Below are 18,489 nucleotides of genomic sequence, written 5' to 3' on the forward strand. Positions count from 1 at the left end.
TGAAATGAGTTTTTAATGCTATTTTGCTGTGCTTTTGCTTGGTACCTGGCTTTAATCTGCCCCCACCTTTGTTTCTTTTCATAGTATTTTTGTATTTTAATATCTTTATGTTCCTTGATGAATGAAGAATCCTACACAGGCCTGTATAACTGATCATGAGATACTCCTTTCTTTTATGAACAAAATATTATATAAGCCAGCAGAGAGATATTAGTAAATCATTGTTTCAGTGCTTGACCAGTTATATGAAAACTGTTGATTAGCTCTGAGACAAGATCAGCCTCACTAAAGACTGCCTTAAGAGCATAAACAAAGGATGAGAAGTAGCAATATATTTAGTGGAGTATAGTAACAGGTTCTCTGGGGACTCATGCCAAGTCCACTTTTTTAATATAATAGTTTCAGGAAAAGGCAAACAGTACCTGAGTTAGATTCTTGGATAATGCATCAGTAAATAATACAGATACAGGGGAGAGAAATGCCACAGGTTTCTGGCAAAGTAATCAGAAATCAGGACCTGATGTTATGTTTATGTAGATACTTTATACCAAAGAAGTTGAAGCTTGAAGAAAAGCACTTAGAAGTGCTGCTAAATGAGAAGCTCAATATGAGCCACCGGTGTGCACTTGCAACTCAGAAAGCCAACCACATCCTGGGCTGCATCAAGAGAGTTGTGGCCAGCAGGTTGACAGAGGTGATTCTCCCCCTCTACACTGTTTTTGTGGGACCCCACCTGGAGCACTGTGTCCAGCTATGCAACCCCTATTATAAGAAAGATATGGGCATGCTGGAATGTGTCCAGAGAAGGGCCACAATGATGATCAGAGGGCTGGAGCACCTCTCCTATGGAGACAGACAGAGAGTTGGGGTTGTACAGTTTGGAGAAGAGAAGGCTCTGACCGAGGAAGCCTTCCAGTATCTTAAGGGGGCCTACAAGAAAGCTGGGGAGGGACTTTTCAGGGGGTCAGGTAGTGATAGGACTAGGGAGAATGGATCCAAGCTAGTGGAGGGGAGATATACATGAGACGTTAGGAAGAAGTTCTTTATTGTAAGGGTGGTGAGACACTGGTACAGGTTGCCCAGGGAGGTGGTGGAAGTGCCATCCCTGGATGTTTTTAAGGCCAGGCTGGATGTGGCTCTGGGCAACCTGATCTAGTGGAATGTGTCCCTTCCCATGGCAGGGGTGTTGGAACTAGATGATCCTTGAGGTCCCTTCCAACCCTGACAATTCTGTTATTCTGTGTTTTGACTATAGGTTGTGTTGGAATTTTTGTTTGCTTAATCTCTGAGATTATGTAGATGTACCACATGAGGGAGCTCCATTCTGTTCTGTACTCTAAGGACTATGTCTAGAATTGTGCTTCAAAGCACAATTGAGAGTAAAATTGAGAGAGGATTTTCTACAAGAAAGAAGTATAAAAAGATTGCTGAAATGCATTTTTTAGAGTAACGGTGACTAACTGGGGAGAGAAAAAAATTTTTACAGTAATCTACAGAGACACATGAAAAATTATATAGGAGGAAAAGCCTGCTTCTCTGAGAGATTCTAAAGGATAAAATTCTGTGAACAAAAATCTACTTAAATACATGGAAGTCTAAAGGCTTCTTGATTGTGAATAATTGCCAGAGGAAACCTCTGCTTTCATCCTTAAACTTACATTAAACCAAGATGTCCAGATCACTGAAAGATATTTTCATAAAGAATTGTCCTCTACTAGAATGCTAATTTATTACTGAGCCATATTCTAATTGCTTTATTGTTATTTTAAAACCTGAAACTAAAGGGACAGTGCACACCATGGAATCCCTGGAGCTACAGCATTAGATATTAAAATCAAACTGTCACAAGACATTGCTTTAATAAAAGTTTGGTGGAACTACTTTTTGCCCTCTACCCTTCTTGAATCCCCAAAGAGAAAGAGGAAAAAAAGGTTTTTTTTGAAGGGAGGAATGAGAAAGTGTATTTGTTTGGGTTTTTTTTTTTCTTTAAGTAGTATTTCTGAGTATAGGAAAATTTAATTTCCCTTCTTCATTGCCCTGTCATATGTTCTTTGCTTTCCTGTCTGACCATAACATTTATTTAAGAAATAGCTTTAACTGTGTTGGCTGATAGAGGGATTGGAGGGACCACTTCACTTTCTTGACTTTTCCTTGGTTTCATCCCAGCCACTTGGGGCAAGTCTCTTTGTATGCATACCGTAGAGATTTTCTAACAAAATTATTAATAAAAAAAATGTGTAACCCTATTTAGAGAGAAAGGAGATCACCATTTTACTCAAATCATATATGATGTGTGGTTTTAAGTGTGCAGCTGGCATTCAAAGTAGTATTTGGATGAGCGACAGACTCATGCTTCTAGATTCTAGCCCTTCCGTCCTGCTTTCTCCTGTGCTTGAATCTGTGAAGCCTTCACAACAACAGTTGTTTGCACAAAACAAGTCTCAGTTTGAATAAATGTGTCCTATACTTTTTTTATCAGCTGACATATTATCATTCCCTTTTCTTCCTTCATTTTGAACATCTAGGTTTCTGAAACAGTACATGATCTGAATTTTTTTTGGGCTTCTCAAAACAGAAAAATGAGGACGTCTGACATTGCTGCATTAAAAGAAGCCTAGAAATACAAGAAATCACTTCTCTTTTCCTTCCCCATACTGTACCAAAAAACTTTATCTAGATGAAGTAACCATCAGATCTACTGATGTAAGGTTGTTAAAATAGGGTACAGTTGACAGCTCAAAGGTACCTCTCTTAATTAAATCCAGGTGAAGTGAGGAAAAACCGCATGATCAAAGAGAAAGCGAAGGTGGTTGCAGTTTCTCTGAAAGATTTAGGGCACACAAAGCTGTAATTATTGTTTAAGGCATCTCATTGTGCATTCCAAAGCTCATATAATATTTTGAGGAGTGGCTACCTTGCCATGGCTTTGCTAAAATAGGTATCAACAAAAAATATTTTTTCAGTTGTTGTTAGAATGGTGTGGGTGGTTTTTTTTGTCAATGCTTTCTGTGATTTGAAACAGTCACATTTAATTAATTCGAGTATAATATGCAAAACAAAATTTTTTTTCAGAATCATTTTGTTTGTACTAGCTGTATTTTTGTTGTTTTCTTGTTTTTATTCATCTAAACATATTTTTATCTAATTGTTCTCCAGGGAAGATATGCTAGAAATCCATTACTCGTGCAACATTTCCTGTTTGATACATTCTCGCCGATCATGTCTTCCTAATTAATGCATGAATAGTGATTATAATTAATTGTTTGCCACCACAAAAGCTGAGAGAGATTTGAGTTTGAAACAGCTACAAATACCAGTCTTCGTATTATATCAAATTATTTTTAAACCAAAATGTCAGACATGACAACTCAGAACTAGATTATTTCTGTTGCAAAAGGCGCTGGGGAAACAGTTGGGGAAAGTATGTAGGAAGTGATTACTTTTCAGTTTTCTTGGTATGGGATTCCAAACAAAACTTTGATCTGTAACTTTGAAGGGTTTGAGCAAAGAGCTATGAATTTTCGACAACTATAGGAAAATGAGGCCCAGACAGCATGGGTTTATGAAAGACAGGTCCTGCTTCCCTAACCTGATCTCCTATGACAAGGTGAGTCACTCAGTGGACAACAGAGAGGCTGTGGATGTTGCTGTCTGGACTTCAGTAAAAGCTTTTAAGACTGTTGTCCACAGCATGCTTTTCTGGAGAAACTGGCTGCATGTAGGCTGGATCAGTGGATGCTTCACTGGATAAAAATGTGGATGGTCAGGCCCAAGGTGTGGTAATGAACAGAGTTGAATACAATTAATGGCTGGTCACTGTTGGTATTCCCCAGGGCTCAGTGCTGGGGCCAGTTCTCTTTCACATCTTCACATCATATCAGTGACGAGGGGATTGAGGGCACCTTCAGTAAGTTTGCAGAGTGGTGTAGGAATGTTGATCTGCTTGAAGTTAGGATAGGCTGGATTGGTGGGCTGAGGTCAATTGTACAAGACTTAATATGTGCTGGGTTCTGCACTTGGGTCATAATAGCCCTATACAATGCTACGGGCTTAGAGTGGCTTGAAAGCTACCTCATGGCGATGGACCTGATGGTATAGTTGACTGAAGATGGGTCAGCATGTACCCAGGTGGCCAAGAAGGCCAGCATCATCCTGACCTTAATCAGAAATAGTGTGGCCAGCAGTACTAGAGAGGTGCTTGTTCCCCTGTATGTGCCTCAAGTGAAACTGCATCTTGGGTAGTGAGTTCAGTTTTTGGCCCCTCATTATGTGAAGGACATTGAGGTGCCAGAGTGGGTCTGGAGAAAGGCAACAAAGCTGTTGGTGGGTCTGCAGAAGTCATATAGGGAGCAGCTGAGGGAACTGGGGTTTAGTCTATAGGAAAGGAGGCTTGGGAGACCTTATTGCCTGGAGGTTTAGGAGTTCTTGTCACTCTACAGCTACCTGAAAGGAAGTTGTAAGTAGGTGGGTGTTGGTCTGTTCTCCGAAGTAACACGTGATAGGATAACACAAAATAGCCTCAGGTTGTAGTAAGGGAGGTTTAGAAGAAATTTCTTTGCAGAAAGGGTTGCCAAGCCCTGGAACAGGCTGTCCAGGGAGCTGGTGGAATTACCATCCCTGGAGGGACTTAAAAGCCATGTAGATGTAATGCTGAAGGACATGGTACAGTGGTGACATGGAAGTGCTGGATTAACGGTTGGAGTTAATGATCTTAAAGATCTCTTCAAACCTAAATGAGTCTGTGAAAATAAGGTGTAAAAAGTTACAAAGCTGAAAGAATGAACTGGAGAGCTCTTTACGCACTTCTCTGATTTTACAAGACTCTTCTAGCCTTTCTTATGAATTGTCATCTAGTAGTATCCATCAGTTACCTCCTCATCATGCCATCATTCCATTGAAGCACATGCTGTTGGTCTGAAAGTGCTTTAGAACTGCAAGGGAAGATCATAAAATACATAGCAATAGCTGCTGGCTGTGAGGTTATAGTTATACCTGTATTTAGCTAATTCATTCCTCAGCTAGTATCATCTTTTTTCCTTATTTTTAACAGCTCTCACAACTTCCATTTCAGAACAAATGAAGCTAAACAGTCCACCTCTTTCATTCGTGAATGGCATTTTGCCAGTCTCTTAAAAGGATGTTTTTCACCTGTCAGGCAGTGTCAGTAAATTTAGTTCCTCTCAGCATGTTTTCTCAAAAGCAGTTTCAAAATTCTGGTGATTTCATCAGTGGAAATAAAGCTTTGTTTTTGTCAGGATGAAAGGTTTGTTTAGCTTTCAGGAGTTCTAGAGCTTTTAGAAAGTGTTTTGATCTTTCTGTCTTCTGTTAAAAATGGGAGTGTGGACTCTTTGCTTTATTCCTGTGTTACAATTATAGGAAAAAAACCCTTAACTTCCGAGGTTGTCACCTGCCTTTTTCTCTGATGTGGTTTTAAGTTAATTTAATTTAATACCTAGCTATAATTTTGGAGTTTTTTCAATTACTTTTAAGTATTTTTATTTAAGATAGACAAGATCTTCCCTCCTCTCTAGCCTGTGGCTTTAAAGATGCTGCCTTTTATGTGTTCTGTTTGAGGAGCTAAGTGCTCTTACTTGCTTTTAAATTTCCTTCTTTGCGCTATCACAGGAAATACCAAAATCGGCATTGAGAGTCTGTGAGCAGACTTTTCCAATATAAGCCCATTTAGGAAACAGCCTGTGGAGCTTTGTTCCTTGGACTGAATGTTTTATAAAATAGGCCCTTGTTTATTGGTTTCTGTCTAGAGAACTCCTATGGGACTTTTGGAGAAAATGAGCACTGATGTTTGTGTCCTGATTAACAGAAGTGTAAATAAAAAAGGCAGTATTGAAATTGTGTTGACATAAGCTTTCTTTTGTGGTGTGTGTGTAATCAATGGGAAGAGTCTTTTCATTATTGAGAGGTTTGAATGCATGAAAATTATGAAGTGATATGATTGCTTAGAGTGAGGAGTAAGTCACAGATTTGCCAAGTATTTATCAAGGTGGCCATTTAAGGACAAGTCAGAAAACCTCATCTTAATTAACACGATTTTAAGCATGCTTCTGCGTTTTAGAGAGAAGGAGCAGGTCACAGCTAGCATTGTTATCAAATGGTTATGATCTTCCTATACTTCATTTTCATGATCACAAATGCTGAAATAGCATCTGGTACATGATGAGGGCAGTTACATTCAATAATTCTGATAGTTAATGACTTGTTCAGGTGCTAATGTAATGAAGGCCAGGGTGAGGAATAGACCCCTTTGCTGTTTGATAACTGAGAAGCAACTGTTCTTTTTGTGGGGATTTTTCTGGGTTATTCTGTCAAACACTGAATAATGAGGTAATTTACTTTGTAATGAGAAAAGAAATTCTCACAGTGAGCTTTTTATGGGTATTTTATTAGTGAATCTTTAAGCTCGTCAGAAGGACATGATTTTGTGTAAACAGATAAAACAAGGCTCCTGTGGGTCTTGGTTTCTTTGGGTCCTCATTAGGGTAGATGAAGTGTATTGCAAGGAAGAGTTCTGCATTTATTTATTTATTTATTGCAGAGTCTTTCAACAGGAAGAGAAGATTAGGTATATAATTGTGATTCATAATTATCTGTGTATGCTCCAGAAGTCTTGGGGAATTTTTTTGTGTGTGTGTAGTCAGAGATACATTATGTATGTAGTGTAGATGATAAAATTGTTAGCATCTGTTTACATATTGATAGCAGGTGAAAATAAAGCTATCAGAGTAAATGACTTTCTGTTATTAAAGCTGAATTTCAGTCTTCAGCTAATAAGTTCTGTTTGTGTTTCTCCAGTTCAATTCAAACAATGCTCTATTATGAATGAGCTTGGAGATTAGAAACTAAGAGTACTGATACAGTCTTCATTAAAGATGAAGACGCTACTGAATTAAACTTTCTCTTCTAGCTATATAAAACATGGGTTTTAGCCTAGTTTTGCAGTTTCTTGTTCCAGTATCTGTTGCTGAAATGGTATGCAAGGGCTTAGAAATGACAGAATGCAGTTGGTGTGGTTGAAGGTTTTTTTTTCCAGTAGATTTTCACACTTAGAGGTAGTGTTTGGAAATCATTACAAATAATTTTTTTTCTTATTGAAGTGTATTTCCTTAGTGGTAGGTAAGTGAAGAGTAGGTAAGAAGAGTCTTTTGCTCTTTTGAACAGTGTACAGCAATAGATTAGTAAGTAGTCTACTTAGGGTTTTAATTTCAGGTGATCATACCAAGGACATTGAGACTCTTGAACATGTCCAGAGAAGGGCAACGAGGCTGGGGAGAGGCCCCTTCGAGGACAAGTCTTATGAGAAGAGGCTCAGGAGCTGGGATTGTTCAGCCTGGAAAAGAGGAGGCTCAGGGGAGACCTTCTTGCTGTCTACAACTACCTGAAGGGTGGTTGTGGCCAGGAGGGGGTTGATCTCTTCTCCCAGGCAAGGAGCACCAGAGCAAGAGGACACAGTCTGAAGCTGTGCCAGGGGAAGTTTAGACTCGAGATGAGGAGAAAGTTCTTCACAGAGAGTTGTTAGCCATTGGAATGTGCTGCCCAGGGAGGTGGTGGAGTCACTGTCCCTGGAGGTGTTCAAGAGGGGATTGGACGTGGCTCTTGGTGCCATGGTTTAGTAGTCTGAGGTTTTGGATGACAGGTTGGACTTGATGATCTTTGAGGTCTTTTCCAACCTTATTGATTCTATGATTATTTCCACAAATGAATTTGAATCATGAATTTCAGTCTTTTTTTATAACTTGGTCAATGAGTTGATTTAAGTGTCATAGACAGCTAAATCCAACCCTGAGCAGATAAATAAACTCAGTTGTCTGGTTCTTATGCTTGTGTCAGCTGAATTGTTTGTATCTTGTGAAATTCAGACAATAGTCTGTTTTATTGAAAACCAACTTTGATAAAGACTTTTTCATTTGCTCAAATAATGAACTGTTCAAAAAGGTAACTTTAAAACTGGGTGTTGAAGTCCATAGTGAGGCTTCTGACAACTGGCTGCTTCTTAGTATTTCATGTTTCCCTTGAGCACTTCTCATAATCTGATTTAATTTTGGGTTGTTTGGAGTGGGAAAAGCAATATGTGATAAAAGAATAGTGTTTAAAACTCATTTGTAACTTTGAGATTTTTTTAATGGAATGACGTTTTGTTATGTATTCAGCTTTGAAGAAAAGAAGTTGAATTTATGTATACTCAGAGTAACCAGAGACTTGTTTATTTGGGTTTTCCAGAGTCACAGAATGGTTGGATGATTTCTGGCAGTCATTTTGTCCAACTCTTGTACCTAAGTAGGGCCATCTAGAGCAGTTTTTGGTAACCTTGTCCAGGTGGCTTTTGAGTATGTCCAAAATGCCATAAACTCTCTCAATAACCTCTTCTCTAGTGGTCAGTCACGCATTTAAGCTCAGTTTAGCCATTACTCAACACTTTATACAGAAATACAGAATGTCAAATATCTATTAGGTTGTGATTTTTCTTTGAAGTCATTTTGGGTCTAAATGCAGACCCCACTGTGGAAGCAGAGTTTTGTTGGCCGTTTCTTTCTGCTGAGGATGTCATGTCTCACCTATGAATGTTAATTTGTGAGCAGATCTGGTGATCCTTACATTGATATTAGTAAAACAAAAGATCTGTGGTGAGTGGTGTCACACAGGTTCTATAATCTCGGTTTTGTATGTTTTGTCTAATACATCATAGAGGCATACAAATCAAAATCAGCTGTTGTGTGATTATTTAGGTAATTCTTTCTGCCTTATTAATTCTTCTCCATCTATATCATAGCAGGCTCCAACAACTTTACCTTCAAGCTATTTGAATAGGCAGTTTTTATTTCCTTCAGTTTTCCCCTAGTATCTGCAGTAATGTGATATGGATTGAGATGGCTAGCAGTTAACAGAAGTAAAACTAAATAATAAGAATACATAGTAAAGATAATAGGTTTGGTTTATACTGATCAAATTTATTTATTCTGGTTAACAACAAAGTTGTCATTTTACCAAAACAGCAGCTATTGGTCTCTTAGTTGCTGCAGGTTTCAGATGTGTCTGTCCCTTTAAAGAGTTGCAGTGTCTATGTGTATCTTCAGAATAATGAAGTTTCATTATGATATGTGGCTGCATTTCCTCCTGCTCCAAGTGCTGCTGACATTAATTCCATAGATCTGCTCTGGACAGGAGAGAAACATTCAAACATAATTTGTCATGGACATTTTAATAAGCCAGTTTTAATTAAACTGTATTATCTGAGACAGAACATTCTGATGGAAATTGTCAATTACAGGACAGTAAATGAGTACTCAAGACTTTGGAGTAGCTAACAGAATAATAAGTTACTTCAAATTGTAACATTACTAAAGTATGAAAGAATACACATTGTCATGTATATTTTCATTTTTGCATTGTTTAGGATTATGAAGGCTTGAGTTCTATTGTTGCATAATGTTACAGTTCATGGATATTTTTTGCACTTCTCGGCACAGATTTATCAGTCTGCAATTTAAAGCTAACAAAAAAACCCCACCAGGTATTTGTTATAAATTGGAAATAGTAAATGGATTACAAATTATGATTGACTAATTTTTGTCTAAAATCAGCACATCATGTGACATTTACTGAAGATTCAAACAGTTAAAAATGCACCTAAAAAGCCTGTAGCAGACAAATTTAAAGGAAATCATACCAAGATATATAAAGGAAACCATCTTTCTGGTTGTTGTTTTTGGTGGTTTTCTTTTTGTAATGATGCTGCGCTGTCTTTTGGGGATAGTTTCTGTCTGTAATGAGTATTGGGATTGGTGTATATCATAGAATACAAAATCTTGATACATTCAGTAAAACTGAAGGCATCTGAAGAATACGTAGATCAGATATTTAAACCCATTTATTAGGTGGCTGTGTTTTCTGGACTCCTTGAAAGTCCCAGGCTGTTTCTTTTAATCTCAGTTTAGTGCTATACTAAATATATTGATTCTTTTACTTTGGACTGAGTGTATTTGTAAATGAGAATGTCTCATATCTCTAGTCCCACTGGGCCTTTATTTACTTTGGTCCTTGTGGTTTTTTTTTCTCTCTAGTAGGAGTTAATCCATCTGTAGCATAATGCCAGCTGCCTCTTTCTTAAATGAAATGTTTTTTTATGTCAGCATGAACTTTTGGAAATTGAGAATTGCATGAAAAACTCTCCAAATGAAACATTCCTTTCACATATTTTCAGCTTCCTATAAGCAGTAGCTGGAAGGACATGTCAAAAAGAACTTCTGTTGAGTCTTTGAAATGCTTTTGAAAAGCGTGAAGTTGTTTCTGGCAGGAATCTCCTCCTTGTTCTCAGTGGATTCATTCTTCTGGAGGTATCGCAGTCATCAACTCTGTGGTCTGTTTGTTGTGTTTTAAGACCTTTGCTGTTCGTCTCTTAAATTCCATCTTTAAAATGGCTGTATGCCCTAGAATGGGGCTTCCCTAACTGTTGGAACACTAGTGGAAATTCTATCACGATTGGTTTGGTATTTTTACTGTGGTGTTGTTGATGATGAATGCCAAGCTGTTAGTATTGGCTTTCGTTTTCTTTCTGAATGCTGACAGTAGTAGGTGTTGCCTTTGGGCAAGTGAGTTTTTGTGTGTTTAGGTGTTTTATTGATGGGAAATTCTTCATAGCAGATGTTATTGTAGAAGTGATGACTTTCCCACCACCTGATTTAAGGTCTTTAACCTTGATTTCTCTGATCTTACTCTCATCTGTTCACATGGAAGAAACCAGTAGAAAGCATAGCAGTATCGTGGTAGTGGTCCTGATATTAATGTAAAGAATCTGAATTTATTATTAATGGTAGACAGTGATTCTTTATCACTGACATAATGCAGCAGTGTAGCATCATGATAACATTTGTATCCATTGCTTGCTTAATTAAGTGAATTAATTCAGGCACTGCACCAAAATGCCAACTGTAATCATCTGGTAATATTTCAGTGTAAAAAATAATTGATTTACTTACAGAAAAAAAAATATTTTCAGTTGTTACAGCTGGCTTTCTACAGCCATACTAATATTTACCTGTTGTCATACTGACACTGTGCTTAGTATTTTCACTGCAAAAATCTCTCCCTCTCGTTATATAAACATTTTTCTTTCTTTCGTGGGGGTGGTCATTGTCAAGCAAACCGTAGAACAGGGTGAAGTTTAACTTGGCAGCTGTAGTGCAAACACATAAATGGAATCCTTAAAAAAAAAAAAAAAATGGAAAGGAAAGAAAAGGGGAGAAATAACCGCCAATGAGGTTTCCCAGCCTCTGTTTTAACAGTAGAAGAGACAGAAAAAAGTATAATTAATTAGTAGAAAACTGCAATTTGGCAGCAACAGTTAAGCACTCACTCACCGATGCCCAGCCAGTCCTCAAGCTGCATTGTCCCCCAGCCAACTCCTCTCAGCTTATATACTGGATATGACATCAAGTGGTAAGGAATATTCCTTTGACTCATTTGGATCATTTGTCCTTTCAGTGTCCCCTCCCAGGTCCTCATGCACCCCTGTCCTCTGTTGGCAGGGCAGTAGGAGAAGCTGAGAAGTCCTTGACTTAGAACAAGCATTGCTGAAATTTTAGTGTGATATGCATGTGATTCTACCACTGAATCCTAACTGCAGCACTGTGCCAGCTGCTAGGAAGACAATTAAGTCTCTCCCAGCTGAAACCAGGACAGTACGGAAAATGGAATAATGTTTCCAGGTGGGGTCTGGGGGTCTTTTTTTTTTTTTTTTGTTGTTGTCTTGGCTTAGAATTCTTTTTATGGTTATGATAGAAACACAAGCTTGTAAATAAAGTGATTTCTCTTAGTTCAGCAAACATCTACGCTGGATGGCCTGGATAGATCTGTGAGTTTTGTTGTGGTTCAGAGTGGTAAGAAATGTCACCTTGTTTATAGGTGTAAGTGAACACCTTATTAAAGCTTCAAACTGTATTAATGAAAGCTGTTTTAATTAACTATTCCTATTATGCAAAGTTTTGATAGCTTATGTAATTGATAATGTTTCAGGAAATACCGTAGGTGAGTATGGCTTTATCTCTCTGAAATTACCCTGTTGACTAAGTCTTTGCACTGACTTGAAGTAGTACATTTCAAGGTGATATTTCAAGTTAGTAATATTTTATAAGGATGAAGATTCTATGAAGTATATGGAGTGTGACAAAGCAACTTTTAATATGACATGGTATATGACTGGAAACTATTGTTTCTACAGCAATGACTTGTTTTCTTCAAAGTTAAATACTGTTAAAATCCTCTACTCGCTCTTTGCTCATCATATTCATCTGTCTTGCCAACACACTTTTGTCTTACAAGCCATCCTTTAATGGTATTTCATATTTGCTGTTTGGTGCTTATTAGATGAAAACTAGTAACATTGAAATTATTTCTGTAATGTTACTTTAAAATACCTTCTAGTTTCAGTAGTAGTATTGGGATTTTTCTTGTTTGCTTGTTTTAACACTTACTGTTGTTATTTCTCATGTTGAAGGTACAACCTAAATCCTGAGAGCTTTGTCTCAAAGAATTAATTTCGGATCTAAAGCATTCAAAGTTATTTTTATTCTTTTCAGACTTTTCAGTCACTTTTGGTATAGTAATTTGTCTTCAGTTTCTATGTGGTTGATTTTAAAGGAACCTCAGATATAACTTGTATAATTATATATCTTCATAGTTTGTTTTTTCTAGTGTTTCTGATGAGTTGTGAAAGACAGTAGTCTGCTGACTCTAAGGCAATTCATGTTTTTCTAACACTTCTAGGCTGTGCTCAATAATTCAGTAATGTGCCATTATTACCTATTTAATGTATTCTTGCCATTAAACTTTCCTTTCCTTTTATATAGTTAAATGCCATTGAAGCCTGAACTATACCAAATCTGTCTTGTATGAAGATGAACGACTCAACAGTCCAAGCTTGACATTCTAACTAAGCAGGTTAAACTTCATTTCAATAGACTGAAAATACAAGTATTATCACTATGTTTGCAGTGGCATAAACTGTATAGGTAGTTATTGCTGTTTCAAGTTCTTGATATTTATATATTGAAATCTACATTGTTGGTTTATACTTTTTACCGTTCTAAGTGAACACTCGTAAGCTAACAAAAGTATAGCTTTCCTTTAATGCTACTGAGACATCAATGAAGAGAGGATTACTTGGATAACAGGTTTCTTAGGAGAAAATTTATTTTACATGAAATTTTCAATCACAGTTTTAAGAATGAATTTGTAAATGGCTCTTTATGTACCTTCCCATTAATCAGAGCAGAAAAATATAGATGTTATATTAGGCCTTCTTCCAGTGGGGGATATTTTTACCTTTTTTCTGATTGCCCTGTAGCTTGTGACGTGACAGCTTTTTAAGTACTCAACAGTATCCAGACACGGGAAAATGTTTGAACAGGATATCTACCTGAATTTGATTTCTTTATTCTGCAGTTTGACTATTTTCTGAAGAATCTTATTTATTTTTCAGTCAAATCACTAAAATAAATGTTTCATGTGATTTCTTTGTGAGACTCTTTCCCCTAACTAGTTTCCAGGTTGATTTTTGTTTTGTGGAGAGCTATGAACTCAAAACTATTGAGTCATTAGAAATGCAATAGTAGGCATTGTCTCAAGTGTGAGGAAAGGTTGGAGCATAAGCTCTGCTGTATTAAGAATTAGAATCCACATGGAAGGAAGTCTTTACAAGTAAAAGCCACAGGGAGCCAGCTTATATGATTTTTGTAGTTCAGGGAATAACTTGTGTCTTTTGTTGTTGAGTTTTGATATGTACAGCACAACACTTTCATCAGCTACAGTTCAGTGTCTGCAGAACTAGTTCTAAGGTGTGCTAGCTGGATATTTTTTTACAGTGGTTTGTGACTTTGCATTGTTGTGCATATGAAAAATCACAGAAGAAAACAGCAGACTGAAATTTAATTTGCTTCAAGGCAAGATAATATTTCCTTTAGTAGCTTGTGTCCTTCCTCTATCTGCAAATGAATAGTTCTAAAAATATATTATTTTTTTCATATGGGGGAAAAAGTGCCATATTTTTCTATTGAAAGGCATTGTACCAAACTTTTAATGATGACTGCTGTCGTGGAAGTCAACCTGAGTTTCACTTGAAGATTTCAGCACTTCCTAATGGAAATAAAAACTTCTGTTGTTCTGTGGTGTTTCTCTCAGTAATTATTTTTCAAAGCTGTTTGTTGGTTAACTGGGACAGGTGGGTGAATATTCCATTTTTCTAAGTTCTTTGAAATTGCACAATTGATAGCATGCCCCAAATAAATGTGCCATGTACAGGAAGCTGTATGGCTAACCATTCAAGAATCCACAACAAACACATCTGTAATAAAAGCCCGAGAAAAGTGGGCACCATACTATTTTATTTTTTTTTCTCATTGGTAGTTAAGCTATATGGAAACTTTGTGTATAAAATTCGTGTACATAATTCAGGGGACTTGACATCTCTCGAGCAGAATGGGATCTCGTAGATTCTGACAGCAAACTAATTTTGAGTATGTCTTCATGTAGAATGTGTTTTATTAAATTAATCACCAGAGGAAAAGTGTGCAGGGTGTTTGCAAATGTTGTAAAGTTGGTTGTACAGTCCATGAATCATTGGTCTTTACATTGGAAAGAGATCATTTAATGGAGGAATGTGGCACTACTTTATGTTGATATGAATTTGTAGATATGTAAACTTGAACGCATAAAAATCTCATATTTCAGAGCAAACCAGTACCAGCAGACTGTCCAGGTCCTAACCTCTGTACTGAATTTTATTTTGGTTTACTGCTAGATTGGATTGCATTTGAATAATTTTCCTTAACAAAACCTTACAGCTTTGCTGAGAGTGCCCGTGAGCAGTATGAAAAATTGTCCAACATGCACAACAACATGACTAAACTGTATGAAAACTTGGGAGAATACTATACCTTTGATCCCAAAGTAATAAGCATAGAAGAATTCTTTGGTGATCTCAGCAACTTCAGAACTCTATTTTTGGTGAGTACTATGTGCAAAATTTGGACTTGGTGATCTTTGAGGTCTCTTCCAACCTTGTTGATTCTATGATACCTATTCTTGGGTCTTTTTTTCTCCCAATTTCAATTCTTTCCTCTTCTCTGTATTTCTCATGTTAACTCTTATATTTTGTTCCTTGTCAAGAAACTGGATGAATGTTTCCAGAATTACTTAGATTTTGGTCAAAGTTGGTTATCAACCTCCAGTTTGTTACTTGCCAACTCCCCTGTCAGTGAGATTGACAGATACGGATAACGAGAAAATATTTTTCTTCATTTAGAACCTCGCCTGTTGGTCGGCACACAACAAATAGGCCTGATAGTGGAAAGCACAGATGTGTCTATGTTAGAATCTGACTGACTCCTTAATGATGCTCTGATGCTAAGGCTGAGACTTTCAAGATGAGCACTGTATAGCTGACAGAACTTAGGAAGTTCACTTACATGTTTATATTGGTATTGCCAGTCATCCAGAGTGGTTGATGTCACGGTATGGCTCTTTTATGAAGGAATTTAAGAATTTAATTTTAAACAGCTAAGTTTTTAAATAGCTTTAATGTCAGTTTCCCAGTGGCTGTCTCCGAGCCATATAATTAGCTGCACCATAGGAAGTGTACGGGGAAAACAGATGCTTGGAATGTCACATTGTGTCTCTAGAGAGTGTTAGCATCACTTGGAAATACCACCATTTACCATACATACAGCTGTGGCTCACTGATCTGTCTGATGCCAGTAACTGGTTTAATTTATCATATAATCAAGAAGGACTTTCAGTTTCAGTGTGATGGAGGAATAAGTAATTAAAAACACAGTTTTCCTGCCAAGTTTACTTTATTAGAAAACTTCTACTACAATGTATCTGTTGATTTTAAATTGGCTGAAATAGTTGTGGCGGTGTTACTCTTTTTTTTCCCCATCACCAATTCCTTGATAATTGCTAAATATAACAACACATCTGCGTGAAGACTTGTCAGGAACAGGAATAGTTGCTGAGAAGTATTTCAGTGCATGTATTTTTCTCATAAATATAAGGCATGTGCAAAGAATTTGGACAGCTGCTTGGTTGTAACTACTTGAAACAGATTTCAGGCTAGACGATGTCCCAATATTGTGATGAAAATCTGTTCTCAAGTATGTATTTAAAGTGCTATGAAGGTGATAGCAGCTAGTGGGCATTTTTTTTTAGTAGAAGATACATTAGAATGAAAGTACTTTCTTTTTGACTTCTTAAGGATCTGGTTCATGGCCCCTTGTGCTTCAATGGTTATAATTTATTTTCCAGGGTGCATATTCATATGATAGTCATGTATTGCTTTGGAGTGACAGTAAGTTCTAGGTTCCAGATACCAAATTCTCACTCTTTAAGGAAAATGTCAAAGATGAGAACAGTTGCAACTTGTATTTTTAAGCACCGGAGAGGCTATAACAATCACAATATTGAAGGTATTTAGACTGCTTGTGCGAACTACTTCCACATATTCCAGAGGATGGTGACACTGTGGAATACATTGCCCATGGAGGTTGTGGATGCCTCCTCCTTGGGAGTGTTCAAGGCCAGGCTGTATGATTCTTTGAGTAGCTGAGTCTAGTTAAGAGGCATCCATGCTTATGTTGGGGAGGTTGAAGTAGATGATCTCTAAGGTCTCTTCCAACCTAAGCCGTTATATGATTATATACCTAATCCTCTAGTTAATGCTATATGTGTGTGTGTGTGTGTGCATTGTAATTGTGCAAATATTTCTCAGTGGATATGGAATAGTGGTTTAAATTATATAGACTGCCTTAGTCATTTGTACTGAGAAATATTTTCTGAGATTTATTTACCAGAGTCTTCCTTGCTTGGCTTTCTAAATACATGAGGTCTTCTGAGTACTAGACAGTACTGAAATCAAGTAACTGTTTTGCCTTGTTACTCGTTTTGTTGTTTTGTTTGGTGTTGTGTGTTTGTTTTTGATTTTTTTTAACATGAAGGAAAGAGTCTATTGTGAAAGCGGCACAAGGAAAACATCCTCTGTAGTTGAATCCTTTTTTTTCTCCCTGCTAAATCTGATTTTGAGCAAATAAGTTTTGTGTATTTTTCAGTAGATTTGAACTACTCTGCTTTTATTGAATGTAATCTATCTTTTCTGTTTCATTTCTATAATAAATTGATTTTAACAGGGTTTCTTCCTTTTAAAAGTTTTTGTACAAGGGGAAGCTGTGGACAAAATCTAAAGGCCTTCTGGTAGGCACTATGTGGCTTTGAACTAGTGGTCATTTCTGTGTTACTGTGCATCACAATAACCCCATGTTTACGTTCTTCTAGTCCTTGGTGTGAAGTTGTAATGTTCTGATAATATCTCATCCAAACCAGTCATCTTGAGGTGTAAGTTTGAGTGTACTCAACAAATCAATGCATTACAAGAATTGTCTTGCTGCTTGATTAACATCAAGTGCCTTCTGTGTTAAGGGGAAGTCATTATAGATGCAAACTTCTGTTAATTCTACTAGCAAAGGTCACAATCCACCAGGTGTTTTGGGGGCTGGGGGCCTTTCCTCTTTTGGATTCCTACAAACCTGTGTATGTTCAGTTCTTAGGATATTGGTATGATATTTATGGTTTGCCTAATCAAAACAAACAGCAATAAAATGATTTTCTAGAGTGGGAAATTATCCCAAAGACTATGGTTTTGTAAATGAATCTAGTTTATCAAAACAGAACTGTCAGTTTCTGTATTCTGTTTAGCTGTGTTAAACTTGCATTCCAGATAGAAAAGACAAATAGTCTTTCTGAGTCCAACAGGGCTATTTTCTTGCTTTATTATTTTAGAAAGTTCCCAAAATACTTTGCTTAGTCTTCTAATGCTACATATTGGTCTAAATTCTGAATTGCATCCATCTGATGCTATGGTCTTTCAAATTTTTATCCATTCTTTAAACATTTAAGCTTCCTCCTTGAAAAGAAGTTATTAAATAAGAAAATAGACATTATGTATGATGCCAACTAATGTAAATAGTAATGCTTCAATATGAAAATATGAAATCTGAGACTTCTGTGCCTTAAGAAAGTTTTCCTTGGCACCTTTTGCACTTCACTTGTTCAGATACCCACAGTGGTAGGAGGAGTAATTGTAATGCGGCCTTTGGAGAATTTCCTGACTTACTTTATCCACTAGAGTAGAATCTTGTAGGCTTTAGTGGCATAAAGATTCTTGTTTAGGGATTTAGTGTTTTCAGAATGCTTGAGGAAGGCCTAGGGCAAGTGTTCAAAGTTCACAGTACAGTAATTTATTTATTTAAAAAGGGAAAATTGCTAAAAAGAATAAAGATTTTCTGCAACATTTTGATGCTTTCCAGAAGAAAAAAGACATTGAAAATCATTTAATGTGTGGAGTTTACTATTTAATAGTTGTAACTACTGATAAGAATTCAGTAGCATTCGGGAAAGCTGAAGCTATACAGAATCTCCAAGTATTCC

The 18,489-nt window shown here is 36.9% G+C and overlaps 1 protein-coding gene across 1 annotated transcript in view; it reads left to right on the forward strand.

The window, feature by feature from the left end:
- DIAPH2 (diaphanous related formin 2) overlaps nt 1–18,489 on the forward strand; it is a 229,682-nt gene that overhangs the window by 120,399 nt on the left and 90,794 nt on the right. The window contains exon 25 of the mRNA XM_054169316.1: nt 14,850–15,015. Coding sequence (XP_054025291.1) covers nt 14,850–15,015 — 166 coding nt within the window. The remainder of the gene's footprint in view (nt 1–14,849; nt 15,016–18,489) is intronic.

Source organism: Dryobates pubescens, chromosome 18 (assembly GCF_014839835.1).
Source record: "Dryobates pubescens isolate bDryPub1 chromosome 18, bDryPub1.pri, whole genome shotgun sequence".
Classification (NCBI taxonomy): Eukaryota; Metazoa; Chordata; class Aves; order Piciformes; family Picidae; genus Dryobates; species Dryobates pubescens.